Source organism: Camelus dromedarius, chromosome 32 (genome assembly GCF_036321535.1).
Source record: "Camelus dromedarius isolate mCamDro1 chromosome 32, mCamDro1.pat, whole genome shotgun sequence".
Classification (NCBI taxonomy): Eukaryota; Metazoa; Chordata; class Mammalia; order Artiodactyla; family Camelidae; genus Camelus; species Camelus dromedarius.
In genome coordinates, this window is record NC_087467.1 from 7,203,209 (window position 1) to 7,219,634 (window position 16,426).

The window sequence follows — 16,426 nt, forward strand, 5'->3', positions numbered from 1 at the left end:
CCTGAGGTGGGGGGCCCTTCCTAGAAGTCAGTAAAGGAACCAGAAAAGAACCCCTCTGGTCATTCCAGGGCGCTGGGCTGACCAGGTCCCTCCCCGGCACTCCAGCAGAACTCTCAAGCACACCTCATTGTTGGGGTCCACAGTGAACCTACAGCCAAAGTAAAACCTCTGTGCTTAAATCTCTACTCCGGCTTTCAAACTGCCTTTCAAGTTTCCACAGCAATTGAATAGCAATATTATCCCAGCCTCAGGATGCTGAAATAATTATGAAACACTTCCTGGATAGAAAAATGTGTTACATTTTTCCTTCTCCTCTGCTCCTCCGAAAAAAAAAAAAAAAAAGTGGAAGTTATACTACACTGATCTTCCACTTTGAAGGAAAAGTAGACCAAGGAAAACAGCAAGTGTGTTGGTCTCCATGTGCACCCTTTGTATAACATAAAGGCAATTTTGGAGTCTTCTTTCTTCATTTAACCTATGACATCTCCCACTTATATGTCCACTAATCCTATTATATAAAATACAAATGCAGCGACGCTCTTGGTGACTTAAGATTTTGCTCAGTCAGATTTTTATTCAGATTCAGTTTTGTTTTTCACATAATTTCAGGCACCATTACAGGGACTCAGGAAGCGAAGTGGAAATAATTCAGGAAATGGAAATAACAACTTGGACTGAATTAAAAAGGTGAATAATTTTTTTATTTTAAGGCAGTCACTGATCGACAAAAGGTAGCATTTAACTTTTCCACCAAGTGATTTTTCCATTGCCATTGCAAGTGAGTTCATATGACTAAAAAAACCCAAGCAGGCAATTGCCTTCGGCCCATGTGGTAAAATTCGAACTCCATCTTCCAAAGCTACTTACAGGGCAAAGATTAAATCATTTAAGAAATAAGGGCTTCAAATTTATTCCCTATAAGAACAGTTTAAATAAGCGAAGTTTAGAAGCAACTCAGGGTTTTTGTTTTTGTTTTTGTTTAATTCTATTTTAAGCTTTGGAATGCTCACAGAGAAAGGTGGAGGGGTAAGGGCGAGAAGGGACCCAACCTTCCAATCACATGGGTCTCCAAAAGGAGAGTCCCAGAGCTTGTGGACCTATTTCGGTTTATATTAAGAGAATAACAAGCACTTGGAATCTGTAAGGATGCCATGTCAACATATCAGTTGGAACCATAGGCATGAGATTTTGGTGACCTCATTGGGCACAGCCAAAATTAACTCCCAGTATTTATATAACTGCCAGGGATGACAGGGCAAAGGTTGCTTTTTTTTTTTTTTTTTTTTTGTCAGCTAATAAGGTTTCTCTCAAAGAAAGAGGAAGTGCCGTACTTTCGATCCTATTTTATAAATAGGCAACATTTATACACACAGACTATTCTGCCCATAATACCATCTGAATGTTTAGATGAAGGCATAAAAAAAAAAAAGAAGAGTTATTTCCTGTTGCTCAGTAGCTGAGAGGATGCGTTTCAGAGGTATGTGTGCTCTGCCTCAAAGCAGAAGCACTGTTAGCAGTTATCAAGGTAACATTTAAAAATAACTACCCCCAGTACAAAAGAACTTCAGAGGAAATATGAGCGAAGCTATCAGTCTCCCTTCAAGTCTGGCTTCGAGCTGCATCAGACTAGCTGCATTCTCCATTACATTGTTATCCTTATCAAACAATGCAAACAATTTTAATGAGCTTATCTACTAGAACATATTGCCAGATATGCTAATGTAAAAATGATGCCAACCGTACAGGCTGACTCATTAATCAAAAGGCTCACAATACAATGACCGAGATCAGTCCCATCCTCAAATCAGACCTCGGCAAAATACCAGGAATTACCTTCCTACTGTAAGTAAGAAGGGCGGACTCCCCCCACCCATGCGGAAGCCATAAACTCCTAAGAAAATGCATAACGGCGCCCAGTTCTTTTCAGGTCCACTGCAGTCCAGTCTCTTTCTAATAAACCTTGGGTTCTATGGAGAAAATTTCGGTGAATGTCTGACACCGTGACCTCTGCTGTCAATCCTTGCACCAATCAGCGAGCAGAATTCTTACAAAGCTCCATCAATCTGGGGGTTCAACATCACAGACTGCAGCTTAATCTAGAGGATTCCATCTTTCCTGCACACACACCAGAGCAAGCGCATTTTCCTCACCATCCTCCTGGTTCCCTGTCTTCAGGCACAGCCTACCTCCTGGTTCCTTTAAAATCTAAAAGGGTAAGAGGAAAGGAAGTGCTCCAGCCTGTCTCCCTTTGGAGAGGGGGGCCAAAATTGCTTGCATTTTTATCAGTGTGGAAGGAAAGAGATGGAGGGAGACCCCTTGCAGGCAGCAAACCTATTCACAAAATGCTTTCCATCTGCAGTCGTGAAGCCTCCGTGCACACCCAACATGACACATGGAAACAGATCGCAAATAATCACAACCGCCTTTACAAACGCATGTCTGCAGCCCGGTCCGGGGCAGCGGCCGCTCCATTATATAACGGGCGGATTTCCGCGCGCCCGCCGCGGCCCCCCGCCCGCGCCGCTCCGTGCCAGCCCCATTACCTGTAGGAACGCTCCCCGCGCACTGTGTGCTTCCGGAAAGGAATGATGGTCCCGTTATCCTGGATGATGTCGTTGTTGTTCTCGCCATTTGGGGACAGGGTTTGGGTCGGCCCAGGCATTGGCGCACTCCCGAGGATGGGAACAAACCGCTGTGGGCTGGCTGGGGACGGAGGTGGCTGCGTCTCGCCTTCCCGCTCGCCTGCTCCTCGCGCAGACCGCGCCTGCCGCCTGCTCGCTGCTCGCGGCTGCCTTCTCCCGGCTCGGCTCCCGCCCCGCCCTCCCGCGTCCCGCCCTCCCGGCTGCTGACGTCAGAGCGCCGGCAGCAGCAGCCTGGTCACGTGGGCGGGCCCGTCCCCATAGCAACCCGCTAACTCATCACCTCGCCTGGATTCGCACAGGGCCACGGCGTGACCACGCCAGCGGCTCCAGGCAGGCACCCGGGCAGGCTTACATCTGGCACGTAAAACCCCAGGCCACCCGCGGCCCCCCTCGCAGACTCGCCTGGGTCTGAAAACCAGCTCTTCCTCTAACCATTTCCTTTCCGAGCCGAGCTCCCACTGCAGCTGTGTACACAAAAGAGCGATTCAGGCAGAGGGGTGTGGGAGACCCTTTAACTCCTTCGATACCAAGTTCTTCTGCCGTGAAAATTAAACTTGGTCTGCTTTCAGAAAAATACAACATGGTGGCCTGCTTCTAGAAAATGGATCAGACTAAGCGGTTAACATTTCCAGCTGCTTCTCTCCCCCATTCTCCAAACAGGAGCAACCTCCTCCCCAAAAGTAGCCCCAAACCTTAAAATCTAAGAGGAAGCTGCATTTCCTTCTAATCAATGTACCTTTACGTTAACAATGGGAAGATGAAAGATTGCAAATCAAGAGATTTTCTGCAGAAAAGAATCCCCAGAGAGGTGGTTTTTTTTTTTTTTTTAAAAAGATAACCAGCATTTTAGAAGATGATTGCCCAAGACCTCTCAATTAAAATTCTTATACTGTCTCCTGATACAGATAATTAAATCCTTGTCTTATATTTTATTGTCTTTGAATTAAATAAGTGAACACCCAATTTAGTATTTGGAAGCGCTCAACATTCAAGGTGTTCCATATCATTAAAATTCAGTTTTCAAATACATTGCCTGCGAGACAGGTACTATTATTATTATCATCCCTATTTGGTTTTTTGTTTTTGTTCGGGGGGTTAATTAGGTTATTTATTTTTATTTAACTCGAGGTACTGGGGATGGAACCCATGACATTGTGCATGCTAAAGATGCACTCTACCACTGAGCTATACCCTCCCCCATCCCTGTTTTGGAGATGAGTAAACTAGTGAAATTGACTAACTTGTCCAAGGTCACACAGCCAGGAAGTGGTGAACTGGAACTTCAAAATGACATGCTTTTATCAATGTGATTGGACAGTGGTGATCTATGTTTAATGTGAATTTGTAAATGTTATAGATCAAGGTAAGACCCAAGTACTTTATGTACACTCTCAACATGACCACTATGAAAAGATAGCCTTGAACAGACTTGCTAGTACTGTGCAAAGTCTATGGATTAGATTATAAATTCCGAACAGATTCCAGATGTGTCCAGAGCTTTCCTTCAGAGAGAAGAAGAGAGTTTGAAGGATTCTCTGCTTAACAAAAGTGGTCTCTGACCTTTTGTGGGGTGGGAAAGGAAGAAGAATTGGGATGCAAAAGACAATATATGTAGCAGAAAATACCAGGCTCACCCCATCACATCATTGTATGGCTTACTCGCATAATTTTGTGAAACAGATATTAGAACAAGTAAGAACTCTGTCATTCCTGACAATTCTCCAGCATATCTCCCTGGTAATAAATTATTTCTGGCATCAGGCTTCTCAAATTAGAATCAAATGGTTTACAACCCAGATGGTAATGATAATCTCAAACAAGGAGGCATTTTCCCCCCCTATTCTATATTCTCCTTTTGAACTCCATTTTTCTAATTTTATTTTCTACTTTCTCCCGTGAATTCACAGAGCACGAGTTGATTCCTTCATATCTCAGCTTATATGAGAACTTTTTTTTTATACAGTAAGGATCCAATTCTAACCTAAGACTTAACGAGGTACCCAGATCAGTATCTAAAGACAAGAGACACACAGCAAGCCTCACGTTGAACAATGAGCTCAAGGGGCTTGAGTGTCGTTACTGCTACAAAAGATCAGAGCTTCCTCTTACTATTTCTGTTACTTGACCCACGCTGTCCATTTCCTCACTGATTTGTTCCCTTTCACAGAAGCTTCCCCTTTCTTTGGGGATGGTCTGAAGTTAAAAGGCACAGTCCACAAATCAGATATTGAATGTTTTCAGCAGATGCCCTCTCATTTTGGGCTCCTGAGTACAGCTTACTTTTCCATAATCCTGTACTTAAATAACAGGTTACATAATTAGTGTTATCATAGGGCCTCAGTTTGCCAGAGTTTGAATGTAGTATAGCTCACTGACTACACCAACTAACCGTGTGGCGAGAACACTCCCACTGTTTCTCAGCCGTTTGTGGAGGCGAGGACTCTGACCAGGAATTTGGGTCGATGGGCTGAAAGGGGAGCAGTAGTGGGGCAGGTGGAGGACCTAAGACCCCTTGTAAATCTTCCTCCAGGACTGCTCTGAACCACGCCACTATACAGGGACCCAGAGAGCCCCAGAGACCTGTGATTACCCTCCGAGATGCAGGGGTAACAGGGGTAATAATTTGAAAATATTAAACAGATGTGTTTTCATTCCTCGCCCCATAAATCAGGTTACCTGGCAGCCATTCTCCAGTTTAGCCCTCGGGAGAAGGGAAGGCACATTCCACTTTGGGAAGGAAGATGCTAGGACACAGGAAAAGCACTGAACGGGCAGGAAGAAGATGGGGAGAGGACCCTTTCCAACCCCAACTGGAGATGGGAAGAAGAGGGTGAAGGTGGGAAAAAGCGTCTCCCATCTTCAGGTCCCTGAAGGGAGATGTTAGAGAGGTTTTGGCTTTGTTCTCAGCCTAAGGGACTTTTTTTTGCATAATGAGGTAAAAGTCCCATTTAAGACTCCAGGAAACGATGGCCTTAAAGAGTGTCTTGCCAGCACCGTCCTCTCCAATCAAGGCGCGGCATCATCACACTAAAGGCTAAAATCAGAGGCTTGGTAGGGTTAGGCAGGGGGGGCTAGGGAGAGAGACGGACATCTAAAAGACCAAATATTCACCCAAGAGGTGGAGCTCTCCAAAGACAGTCTAAAAAGGAAGAAGCTGTCACATTCTGAACGGGCAAGTCAAAAACCTTTCATTTCCAGCCCCCTTCAGCAGGGTGAAGAAAGTTGCACAGATTACGGAAAAAAATAACTAAGCTAAAGTGTGTGTACATCTGAACTGTGGGTTACAGTTTTGTCTTATGTACACAATTATATCTCAAATAAAGTATATGCAGACCATTGTCCCACATCACCAACTAGCATCGTGGATTAAAGTTGGGGTTCTGGAGTCAGGCAGACCTGGGTCCCTGGCTTGTTTTCCCCGCCTGCTGGCTGGGTGACCCTAGCAAGTTACTCTGCATCTCTGAGATTTAGTTTCCTCACCTACGATGTCCGTGTAGTAATACTGGTTTCACAGTGATGCTGTAAAGATTAAGTTACATAATATATTTAAAACAGTTAACACAGTGTCTGGCATATAGCAAATGCTCTTTAGTGGTATATGTTATTTTTAAATGATATGTTAGGCATCCTTTAAAATGTTCATTCATTCATTCATTCACTTGACACTTATAACACGGTTTCTTGTGTCCTAGAAGCTGATAAAACAAGACAAGTCCAGGGTCTGTCCTCAAAGAACTCAGAGCTATGGGTGAGTAAGATAAAAAATATTGGCAATTATGATACATGATGCTGTAATAATGGCGCCGTACAGGGTAATTTGGGACCACAGAAGATGAGCACCTAATTCAGGATGGAAACTGGGAAATAGGTCTGAAAAGTTTCCCCAAGGAGCTATTATAATTATAGCCTTTTTTGATCACTTCCTTGGTGCAAGACAGAATATAAGATCCTTTGGGGAGGGGCTTCAACTGTTTCACTTACTGCTGTAGCTTCGGTTCTCAGAATGAGACCTAGCAGGTCATAGGCACTAAATGAATACGTGCTTCATTTATTCAACACATATCTCATTTGATTCTCACAACAACCCTAATGACAAAATTGAGGCTCAAGGAGGAAAAACAGCTTGTCCAGGATTGGATAGCAGGTCTTCTTGGCCTCAAAGTTCACATAATTATCCACTAGGCTCTATTGTCATTTAAAAGAGGGATGGTGGTGTAGAGGGGAACAGAGGGCTTCCCAAGCACGTATACTTAGGTACTGAGGTAGGAAAGGGCATGACGTCCCTGCGAGACAGCAAGTTGTTTACTATGGACCAAGAACAGAGCACACAATGGCAGGGGACAGGGCCAGGATCGGGGTCAGGGAGGTGCTGTGCCCAAGCTAAGAAGCTTGACCTTCATTCTGAAGGTGCTTTGGAACCATGAAGTTACTTTAGGGAGGGAAATTCATGATGAAATTTGCATATCAAGCAATTCTGCCACAGCAGTAGGACGGAAGCTATCCTGGAGAAGATTAGAATGAGTCAGTGATGAAGGCCTAGACTTAGACAGAAGCCAAGGGGTTGGAGAAGCCAGCAGAGACTGGAGATATTCACAGGGTATAGCCGCTGTAATTTGCTGACCAACTGGATGTGGGCATAGACACTGATGGGGACGAAGGATGGGCCGTGAAGGAGAAAGATTTCAAATGAAATCCAAGTTTACAGCTTGGGTGACCAAGTCGTTAATGAATGGCATCATTTATTAAGATGGGAAATACAGATTGAATTGCTCTTCTGAAAGAAAGATTCTCCTAGTGTTTTGGACACGGAGAAGTACCTAGAGGACACCCTCAGGGTGACAGTAAGTGGTCACCGAGTGGCCACCAGGCTTCACACACAGTGGGGATTCCTTAAGTATTTGTTGATTAAGGGAACAGGTGGGTCTTTGAACTTACGTTTGACTTGGAGATACATAAGATTTGGAGGAAATTATCTCATAGGTGAGAACTGAAGCTGTGGGTGTAGTTGCCCTCACTCAGGGAGAAAGAGAAGGAACTTTTTAAAAGCTGAGTGATAAAAGAGAAGTCTGAAAAAAAGAAAAAAAAAGACAAAAAAAGAAGAAAAAATAAAAAAGACTGTGAAGGATTCTACCTGCTGGGGCAAATCACAGGAGGGAGCGGTTTTGCTCGGCCCAAGGGAGAAGTAAGTATCAGAGAGAAGGGAGGTGTCTCTAGGGCCAAATGTCACAAAATTTGAGTCAGGTAAGGGCAGAGAAATGTGGACCGGATTCGAGAAGGTGTTCTCAGAGATGTTTTTAAGAGGGTGAATTTCAGATCAGACCCATCAATGATTACTGAAGAAAATCAGGGCTTCAACTAGTTGGGAACCTGTTAATTCTTTGCAAGATCACTAATATTCTGACCTAACAAAGATACTGAAGGAATGAGGTGACATTAAGAGTCATGAATATAGTATCAGCAAATAACGAGAGTCAAATATTTTCACGAAAAAGCTCGCAGCAATATTGGAAGGGCCAGTATGTTAATTAATAAGCATTTGTTATGCACCAGAGGAACTGATCCTGCCTCTGAGCTCCTATTCTAATGGCGTTAAGACGTACACCAAAAAAAGGTCAAATGAATATTTTTTTTATAAAATGCATGTTTGGAGAGCAAGATCACTAAGGGGAACCCAGGAGGCACAGGGCCAGAGCAAAGAGCAAAAAAGGAAGCCAGCAGCCGTCCCAGGACACAAGTCCAATCAAGGAAGACGGAACTGGGCACCAGCCCAGACTTAAATTTTCAGTCCCTAGGTTATATAGCACAATCCCGTTTCTCTCAAGATGAGGCCAGCGAGCACTGGTAATTGTGTCTTGGCAGAAATCAACACCTCTCTACTCCTCCAACATGTGACATGCGTCTCAAACAGGGATTTTTGCGTTGCCTTGGATTTGAGAAATCTCAAAATACAACAGCAGAGAAGATGTGAAGTCATTAGCCAGGAATGGACGTTAATTCCGATTCCACCCCAGCGGTACCTACTCATCACAAATGCCTTTTCCAGGTTGAAGCATGTTCACTGAGGCTGATAATCATCGCTGTCAAAGGCATTCACAGCTGTCACACCGCCTTAGATGGCGGCTTCTTAGATTGTTACCACCTCTGAATGTAGACAGAAGATTCCACTTAGCAGTCACCACTGCTGCCCTGGGACAAGCAATTTCTCCCATGCATATATTCTAGTATTTTCCAGTAGGGAATGGCAGGGACAGGTTATCCATCAGTGGCTTAAAATATGCTCCGCACCCAAATTGACAGCAGTGAATAAACACATGACTGGCCAACCAGTGGTGCTGGTTCTGAAATCACATTGCTGGCAGAGAGATGTACTTGAGAGTGGTCCTTGCTCACTACTTTCTCCCTGAGGCATAGAAGATTTTATTAGCTCTTCCTTTAGACCTGATGAGAATTCTGTAATCTGTATGTGCCTCCTGGCTTTTGGCAATAGCATTTTATTTAAGAAAAAATTGGTGAATGTTTTCCCCCAGATGAAGAAAGCTCTCCTTCAAAGCCAACCTGAACAGGCAATGCTCCTCTGGGATTGACTTTCGAGATTACTCGTCTTTGCAGATTATTTATCAGCCTCATTTATGGCTATGCTGATATGTTCACAAGGCAGAATTTTGCAAGCCTCCTTCCTATGTGCTCGTAAAAATGACAAGACTTTCGTAATGTCAAAACACAGAACATGCCATTCCTTAGGCGATTTCTCTGTGTATTGGAATTTGTTTCCTAATTTGCTTTTTTTTTTTTTTTTGATTTTCTCAAGATTGGACTTAATTTTGTGGAATAACGCACAGAACATGATGGGAATGTAATTTACAAACTTGCAGAACATTATGATTTCTGTAATCAATCAATCAAATCTGTGCAATGTGAGGTTTCAGTCTATTAAATAAAAATGTGCTTTTGAATTACCCCATCTGGTTAAATTTAAGAGCTTTAAATATGTTTTCCATAAAAATACAATGTGATAAATGTTATAATTGAAGAATGTATTAAGTATCATAGGAATACAGAAAAGAAAGTAACCTTGCCTGGGGAGACAGGAAGAGCTTCACCAAGGCAGTGATATTTGTGTTTGGGCTCAATCATTCATGCAACAAATATTTACTGAGCACCTACTGCGTGCTAGAAAAAACTGACTCTGGAGATACAGAAATTAACAAAATAGACAAAATTCTCTGTCCTCATGAATCTTACGTAAACTCGAGTGTCTGAGGGTTCGTCTTGCGGGGCAGGAGGGTAGTTGCAGGAGATGAGGTCAGAAAGATCACAGAGGAAAACAGAAACAGACTTGCAGACATAGTAAACAATCTTATGGTTACCGGGGAAGGGGAGTGGGAGGGGATAAATTTAGGAGTTTGAGGTTTACAAATGTTAGCCACTATATATAAAAACAGATTTTAGGAAAAAGTTTCTTCTGTATAGCACAGGGAACTGTTTAATATCTTGTAAAAACCTTAAATGGAAAAAAAAGAAAACGAATATATGTATGTATATGCATGACTGGGACATTGTACTGTACACCAGAGATGGACACATTGTAATTGACTGTACTTCACTAAAAAGAAATTAAAAAAAAAAAAAAGGAAGAAAGACCACAGAGGGACCAGGACGTACCGGGCTTTGAATGGCCACAGTGAAGACCGGCTTAAAACCACAGAAGCCATTGCTTTGTAGTCGTGTTAGCAGTGCTGGTGGGCACAGAAGTGGAATTCTCTCCAACAACAATCATAACAACACCTAATACGTACTGAGTACTTGTGATGGGCCAAGTGCTGTATTTTAATGGGGTAGGTATTTTCATCCTCACTGAAACTGATGAGGAAGGGGCGATTGGAAACCCCATTTGTCAGAGGAGGTAACTAGTTACATAACTTAGCCAGATCACCAGCCAGGAAGTGGCAAAGCTGGGCATGAACACACCTGCCAGGAGTCAAAGCCATCATTCTTATTCACTGACTCAGTCTGCCTTCCACTAGGGTCTGATAGCACCTGGGTGCAAGAGTGCAGAATTTAGGGTTGGGGAGGAGCAGGGACGAGCCAGCAGAAGGATACGGAAGCAAGAGACGGCAGATGCTGCCCTAAAGGCAGTTCAGTCTGGGGAGCCAGAAGGTAAAGCCAGGAAAAGACTGGAGGCAGAGAGAACGTGGTGCAATGAGAGACGGGAGAGGGGAGCAGTATTCATGGGAGAGAGGGATGGAAGACGTGGGTGGGGGCAGGAGCTGTAGATTATGGTCAAAGAAAAGGGAGGAGAGGGAGGAAGAGATGCTGGCACTGGGGGTCAGCAGTATATGCGATTAATAGAGAAAATTAAGTTTCATACCCTTATTTATAGCAATTAACTATTTTCTTTTTCTGAGTAAGCTTCAATTATCAATATCCATTTCTTTGGTATCTTCTGGAGGGGAGAGGCAACCACAGGCATTTTTTGGTATTTGTTTGCAAAGCTCAAGTCTGCTTTCATTTTCACTATGCAAAGACTGTTACAATTCAACCATCCAATGCTAGACGTGCCTGTTCAAATGAATGCTCTCACTGAAATATGTCCGTGCCCCAGTTCATGAAATACCCTTGTTTCCTTCCCCTATTTTATGTCCATGTTTAAACGAAACACATCCTGTTGAACTGACTGGTAGGACAATTGAAAAAGGATAAAAGGCATCTTGGACTCAGTTAAGTGGCAAGGGATATTAAAAAATCCAAACTGAATGAGAAACTCCTTAATATCACACAAAGTCAAGGTGGAGAGAGGGATGGGGAGACAGTGGTTCTAACAGGTACCAGTGGCCTCCAGAGCTTCAGAGCCACTCAGAATGCAAGCCACCAATGGCAACGAGGGACATTGGGAGGGAGGGGCTTCCTGAGCTTGGGGCTTCTCTGTCCAGGCTGATGCGCATGGGAGCAGAACTAGGGCTCAACGGATGGTCCCTCAACAGTGCGTCAAGGGAACATGAGGCCGGCAGCTGGGAAGCAGTGTGAGTAATGGAAGAGAAACTCCCCATTTGCTGACCTCATCCAAATACAATTTGTAAGAAGAAAATTAAAGAAACTTCATCAAAAAAAAAAGGATGCAACTGGAAATCATGAAGACTAAGTTTCCATCAGAAATGTTTTAATTAGCACTTATGTTTTGTTAACTTGAGAGCTTATAAAGCCGAGCCTCTGCATGTGCTCAATGTACATTCGCTACAGAACATGAACATGAGGGGTCCAACTGCAGAGAAGAGCACATGGGAACATCAAAGGTCACCTTCAAGTAGCTTCCAGTTCATTTCTACGTGGAGGAATTGGCCCTTAGGAAATCCAAAGGGATCTTAGTCTTAACATACAGGGAGCCACAATGAGTTAACAGTTCGCTGATAGAGCTAGATCAATTCCTGGGGTTATCGCCTCACCCAGCCTGCCTTTCATACCCTCCCCCACAGCCCCATCCCCAGTCTCTTCAGTGAGGATGCGATCAGCCTTCAAAGAGGCAGGACTGGAATCAATATGAATGAGAGGTAATGGCAAGTAGTGCAAAAAGCATGTCTAGTGAATTTTTATTATTTTTGTCTTCCCCTCCTTCTTCTGGGAACTATTCCTTCAACCCTTGGCAAGAATCTACTAGAATGACAATGATAATATTCCATCCTCCTGGACCTAGAGATTGGTTCAGAGTTAGGTCTGTGACCCAAGCCAGGCCACTGAATATTTCCCAAGATTTTAAAAAATTAGACATGCAGTGTGTGTGTGTTTTGCGGGTGGGATGGGGGAGACAGTATCTTCCTTAATGAAGACAGCACTTTAGAATTAATATAGTATAAAGTCTTAGACAATAAAAAGCAACAAAAGGTACCCAAATCAGAAATGGATGGAGTGAAACTCTCACTAGTTACAAATAGCATGATATCGTATATAGAAAACCCCAAAGACTCCACCAAGAAACTGTTAGAAGCAATAAATTCAGTAAAGTTACAGGATACAAAATTAATATACAAAAACCCATTGCATTCTATACACTAATAATGAACTATTAAAAAACCAATCCCACTATAATTACATAAAAAATAATAAAATACCTAGGAATAAATTTAACCAAGGAGGTGAAAGACATGTACATTGAAAACTATGATGAAAGAAATCAAACGAATTGGAGAATATGCAAATAAATGTAAAAATATTCCAGGCCTGTGGATTGGAAGAATTAATATTGTTAAAATGCCCATAATACTCAAAGCAATCTACAAATGCAATGCAATCCCTATCAAAATTCCAATGGCATTTTTCACAGAAATAAACAAATAATCCTAAAATTTGTATGGAAGCACAGAAGACCCCAAATAACCAAGGCAATCTTGTGAAAGAAGAACAAAGCTGGAGGCATCACTCTTCCCAATTTCAAACAACATTACAAAGCTATAGTAATCAAAACAGTATGGTATTGGCATAAAAACAGATTAACAGATCAATGGAACAGAACAGAGTCCAGAAATAAACCCATACATATATGGTCAAATAATTTACCCAAAGGAGTGACGAATACATGGTAGGGAAAGACAGTTTCTTTAATAAACGGCATTAGGAAAACCCAACAGCCACATGCAAGAGAATGCCACTATTTTATGCTATAAACAAAACTTAATATGGATTAAAGACTTGAACACACGATCTGAAACTATAAAACTCCTAGAAGAAAACAAAGGCAGTAAGCTCCCTGACATCGATCTCAACAGTCATTTAAAAAAAAATTTGACCTCCAAAAGCAAAGGCAACAAAAGCACAAATAAATGAGGCAGCATCAAATTGAAAAGCTTCTGTACAGGAGAGGAAACCACCCACAAAATGAAAACACAACCTACCGAATGGGAGAAAATATCTGCAAACCATACATCCGATGGGGGTTAATATCCAAAATATATAAAGAACTCATACACCTCAAAAGTAAAACAAAAAAAGAAAAAAAAAAAAAAAAACAACCCAAGCAACATTTTAAAAATGGACAGAGGATCTGAATTTTCCAAAGAAGACATACAGATGACCAACAGGTACATGAAAAGATGCTTAAAGTCACTAATGATCAAGGAAATACAAATCAAAAGCAGAGTGAAATATCACCTCACACCTGTTAGAATGGCTATTATAAAAATAAACAAATGTTGATGAGAATGTGGAGAAAAGAGAAAAGATCTCCTTTGTGCTCTGTTGGTGGAAAAGTAAAATTGGTGCAGCCGCTCGGGAAAACATATGGAGTTTCCTCAAAAAAATTAAAAATAGAACTACCATATGATCCAGCAATTACACTCTGGGAGATGAAAACACTAACTTGAAAAGATATGTGCACTTCCATGTTTATAGCAGCATTATTTACAATAGCCAAAACATGGAAGCAACTAAGTGTTCACTGATAGATGAACAGATAAAGAAAATGTGATACACACACACAATGGAATATTACTCAGCCATAAAGAAGGAGGAAACCTTGCCATTTGCAACACCATGGATGGACCAAGCAACACCATGGATGGACCTTGTTGGCAGTGTGCTAAGTGAAATAAGTCAGACAGAGAAAGACAAATGTCATATAATCTCAATTATATGTGGAATACCAAAACAAACAAACAAACAAACAAACAAAACCAAACCCAAAAACCTCATAGACACAGAGAATAGATCAGTGGTTGCCAGAGATGGGGGTGGAGGTAAGAGGTGGGTGAAATGGGTGAAGGGGGTCAAAAGGTACAAGTTTCCACTTATAAAATAAGTAAGTCCTGGGGATGTAACAGACAGCATGGTACCTATAGTTAATAATAGTGATTATATATTTGAAAGTTGCTAAGAGAGTAGATCTTAAAAGTTCTCAACACACGAGAAGAATCTAGAGCTGTGTGTGGTGATGCATGTTAACTAGACTTACTGTGGCGATCATGCTGCAATATATACAAAATACCTAATCACCATGGTGTACACCTGAAACTAATGTGATGTCAACTACATATCAATAAAAAAATAGAGTATAAATTGTACATTTACTGTATTTTGCACAGAAGGGAAGTGGAAAGAGGTCATGGTTTGAATTAAAACAGACTTGGATTTGAAACCAGATGCTGGTGCTTACAAGTTAAGTAACCCTGGACAATTACTTCTCCTAGCCTCAGCTTCTTCATCCATAAAACAGGGGTACCAAGATTTATGAGGTAATATTTTGAGATAAAAAGCTAGGTTCCCACTTTGTCCACTGGGGCCATAAATTTTTTTCCCTTCCAGAGGTTGGATCTATTTTTCCTCCTTGAACCTGGACAGGCCCTGTGGCAGCTTTGAGCAATAGATTTTGGTAAAAAAATTATGCCAATCAGTTCCTAGCCTAGATCTTACAATGACTGGCAGCTTCTGTCTTGGTCTCTTGGAAGTCAGTTGCTCTGTAAGAAGTTCAGCTATCCTGGAACCACCAGGCTGTGGGAAGTACAGCCACGTGGAGAGGCCTCAGAAGATGAGACCATGGGGAGGAGAGAGTGGGGAGGGACAGAGAGGCAGTGAACCTGCAGAGTTCTAAGCCCCCAAACATATGACTAAAGGACATCCTTCAGATCCAGCCACCACAGCTGATGGATAAATTGCCCTGCCAAGACCTCCTTGAATTTCTGATTCATAAAACCACGAGCTATAACAAAAATGGTTAAGCTAATGAGTTCGCGGGTAGTCTGTTACACAGTAATAGACACCACCACCCAGCTGAGTCTCGATTTCTGCATAATGAATCATCCTAAAACTGAGTGGGTTAAGACAACAGCCATCATTTTATAACCTCTTGTTATTCTGGAGGTTGACTGGGCTCCGCTAGGTGGCTGTCACTCATCTCTCACAGTGGTAATTAGAAGGTGGCTGACAACTGACATCATCTTAATACCTCCTCAGTCTCACGAACGGTGGTTGCTATTGCCTTTTGGGTGGGACCTCAGCTGGGCGCTGGCAGAACACCTGCACAGACCTCTCCGTGTGGCCTGGGCTTCCTCACAGCACGGCAGCTGGGTTCCCAGCACGATACTCCCTAAAGAGCAGGCAGAAGGGCATGGCGGTTTGAAAAGCTAGTCTTGAAAGTCACAGACCATAACTCATGCCATCCTTTGCTGGTCAAGGCAGCCGCTGAAGTCCATCAAGATTCAAGAGGAAGGGATACTGACTCCACCGACGTGCTCAGCGGGAGGAGTGTCAGCATCACGCAGGCAGGGAAGTGTGTGGGAGGTGCCGTGGTGGCCAGCTTTGGGACATGCACCCTATCACACACACCCTGACTCACTGGCTCAACCCCCATCTTCTCAGCAAGGGGTTGTTACAGCAGGAATTCGAGAGGAGAAAAGAATCAGGGTTCAAGGACCAAGTTTCAAAAGAGAGTTTTAATCCCATGGCAGAGAGAATAACCTGAAGTCTGGGAGCCATAGAAGTCTGATTTTCAATTACCAAAAGCTTAAGACCCAGGAATGGCTCAGAACCTCAAGTTCAAGCCATAAGATGACGTGACTAGTTGGAGACACTCAAGGTAGGGGCTGGTGAGTATTCCTGAGAGGAATCCTGCCCTCTCTCCTATCCCAGCCACACCCCAAGCTGGCTTGGGAGTTTGCAAATAGAGGGAACCTCCCCTCACCACCACCCCCCTTTTTTTTTTTTTTTTAACACCTGGAGCTCTGAAGGATGCCAAAGACACCCAGAGGTTCCTGACTCACCACAGCACAGTGACAGGAGGGGACAGATGCCGGTGAAGGGTT

At 42.9% G+C, this 16,426-nt stretch overlaps 1 protein-coding gene across 3 annotated transcripts in view; it reads right to left on the bottom strand.

Moving 5' to 3' along the window:
* Positions 1–16,426, bottom strand: part of MAPRE2 (microtubule associated protein RP/EB family member 2) — a 138,600-nt gene that overhangs the window by 87,232 nt on the left and 34,942 nt on the right. The window contains exon 1 of one of the 3 annotated variants that reach the window (XM_031438963.2): positions 2,544–2,811. The exons of the other annotated variants lie outside the window; for them this stretch is intronic. Within the exon in view, the coding sequence (XP_031294823.1) occupies positions 2,544–2,662 (119 nt within the window). The 5' untranslated portion in view covers positions 2,663–2,811. Of the gene's footprint in view, positions 1–2,543; positions 2,812–16,426 lie in introns of those variants that run through there. 3 annotated transcript variants of the gene reach the window in all.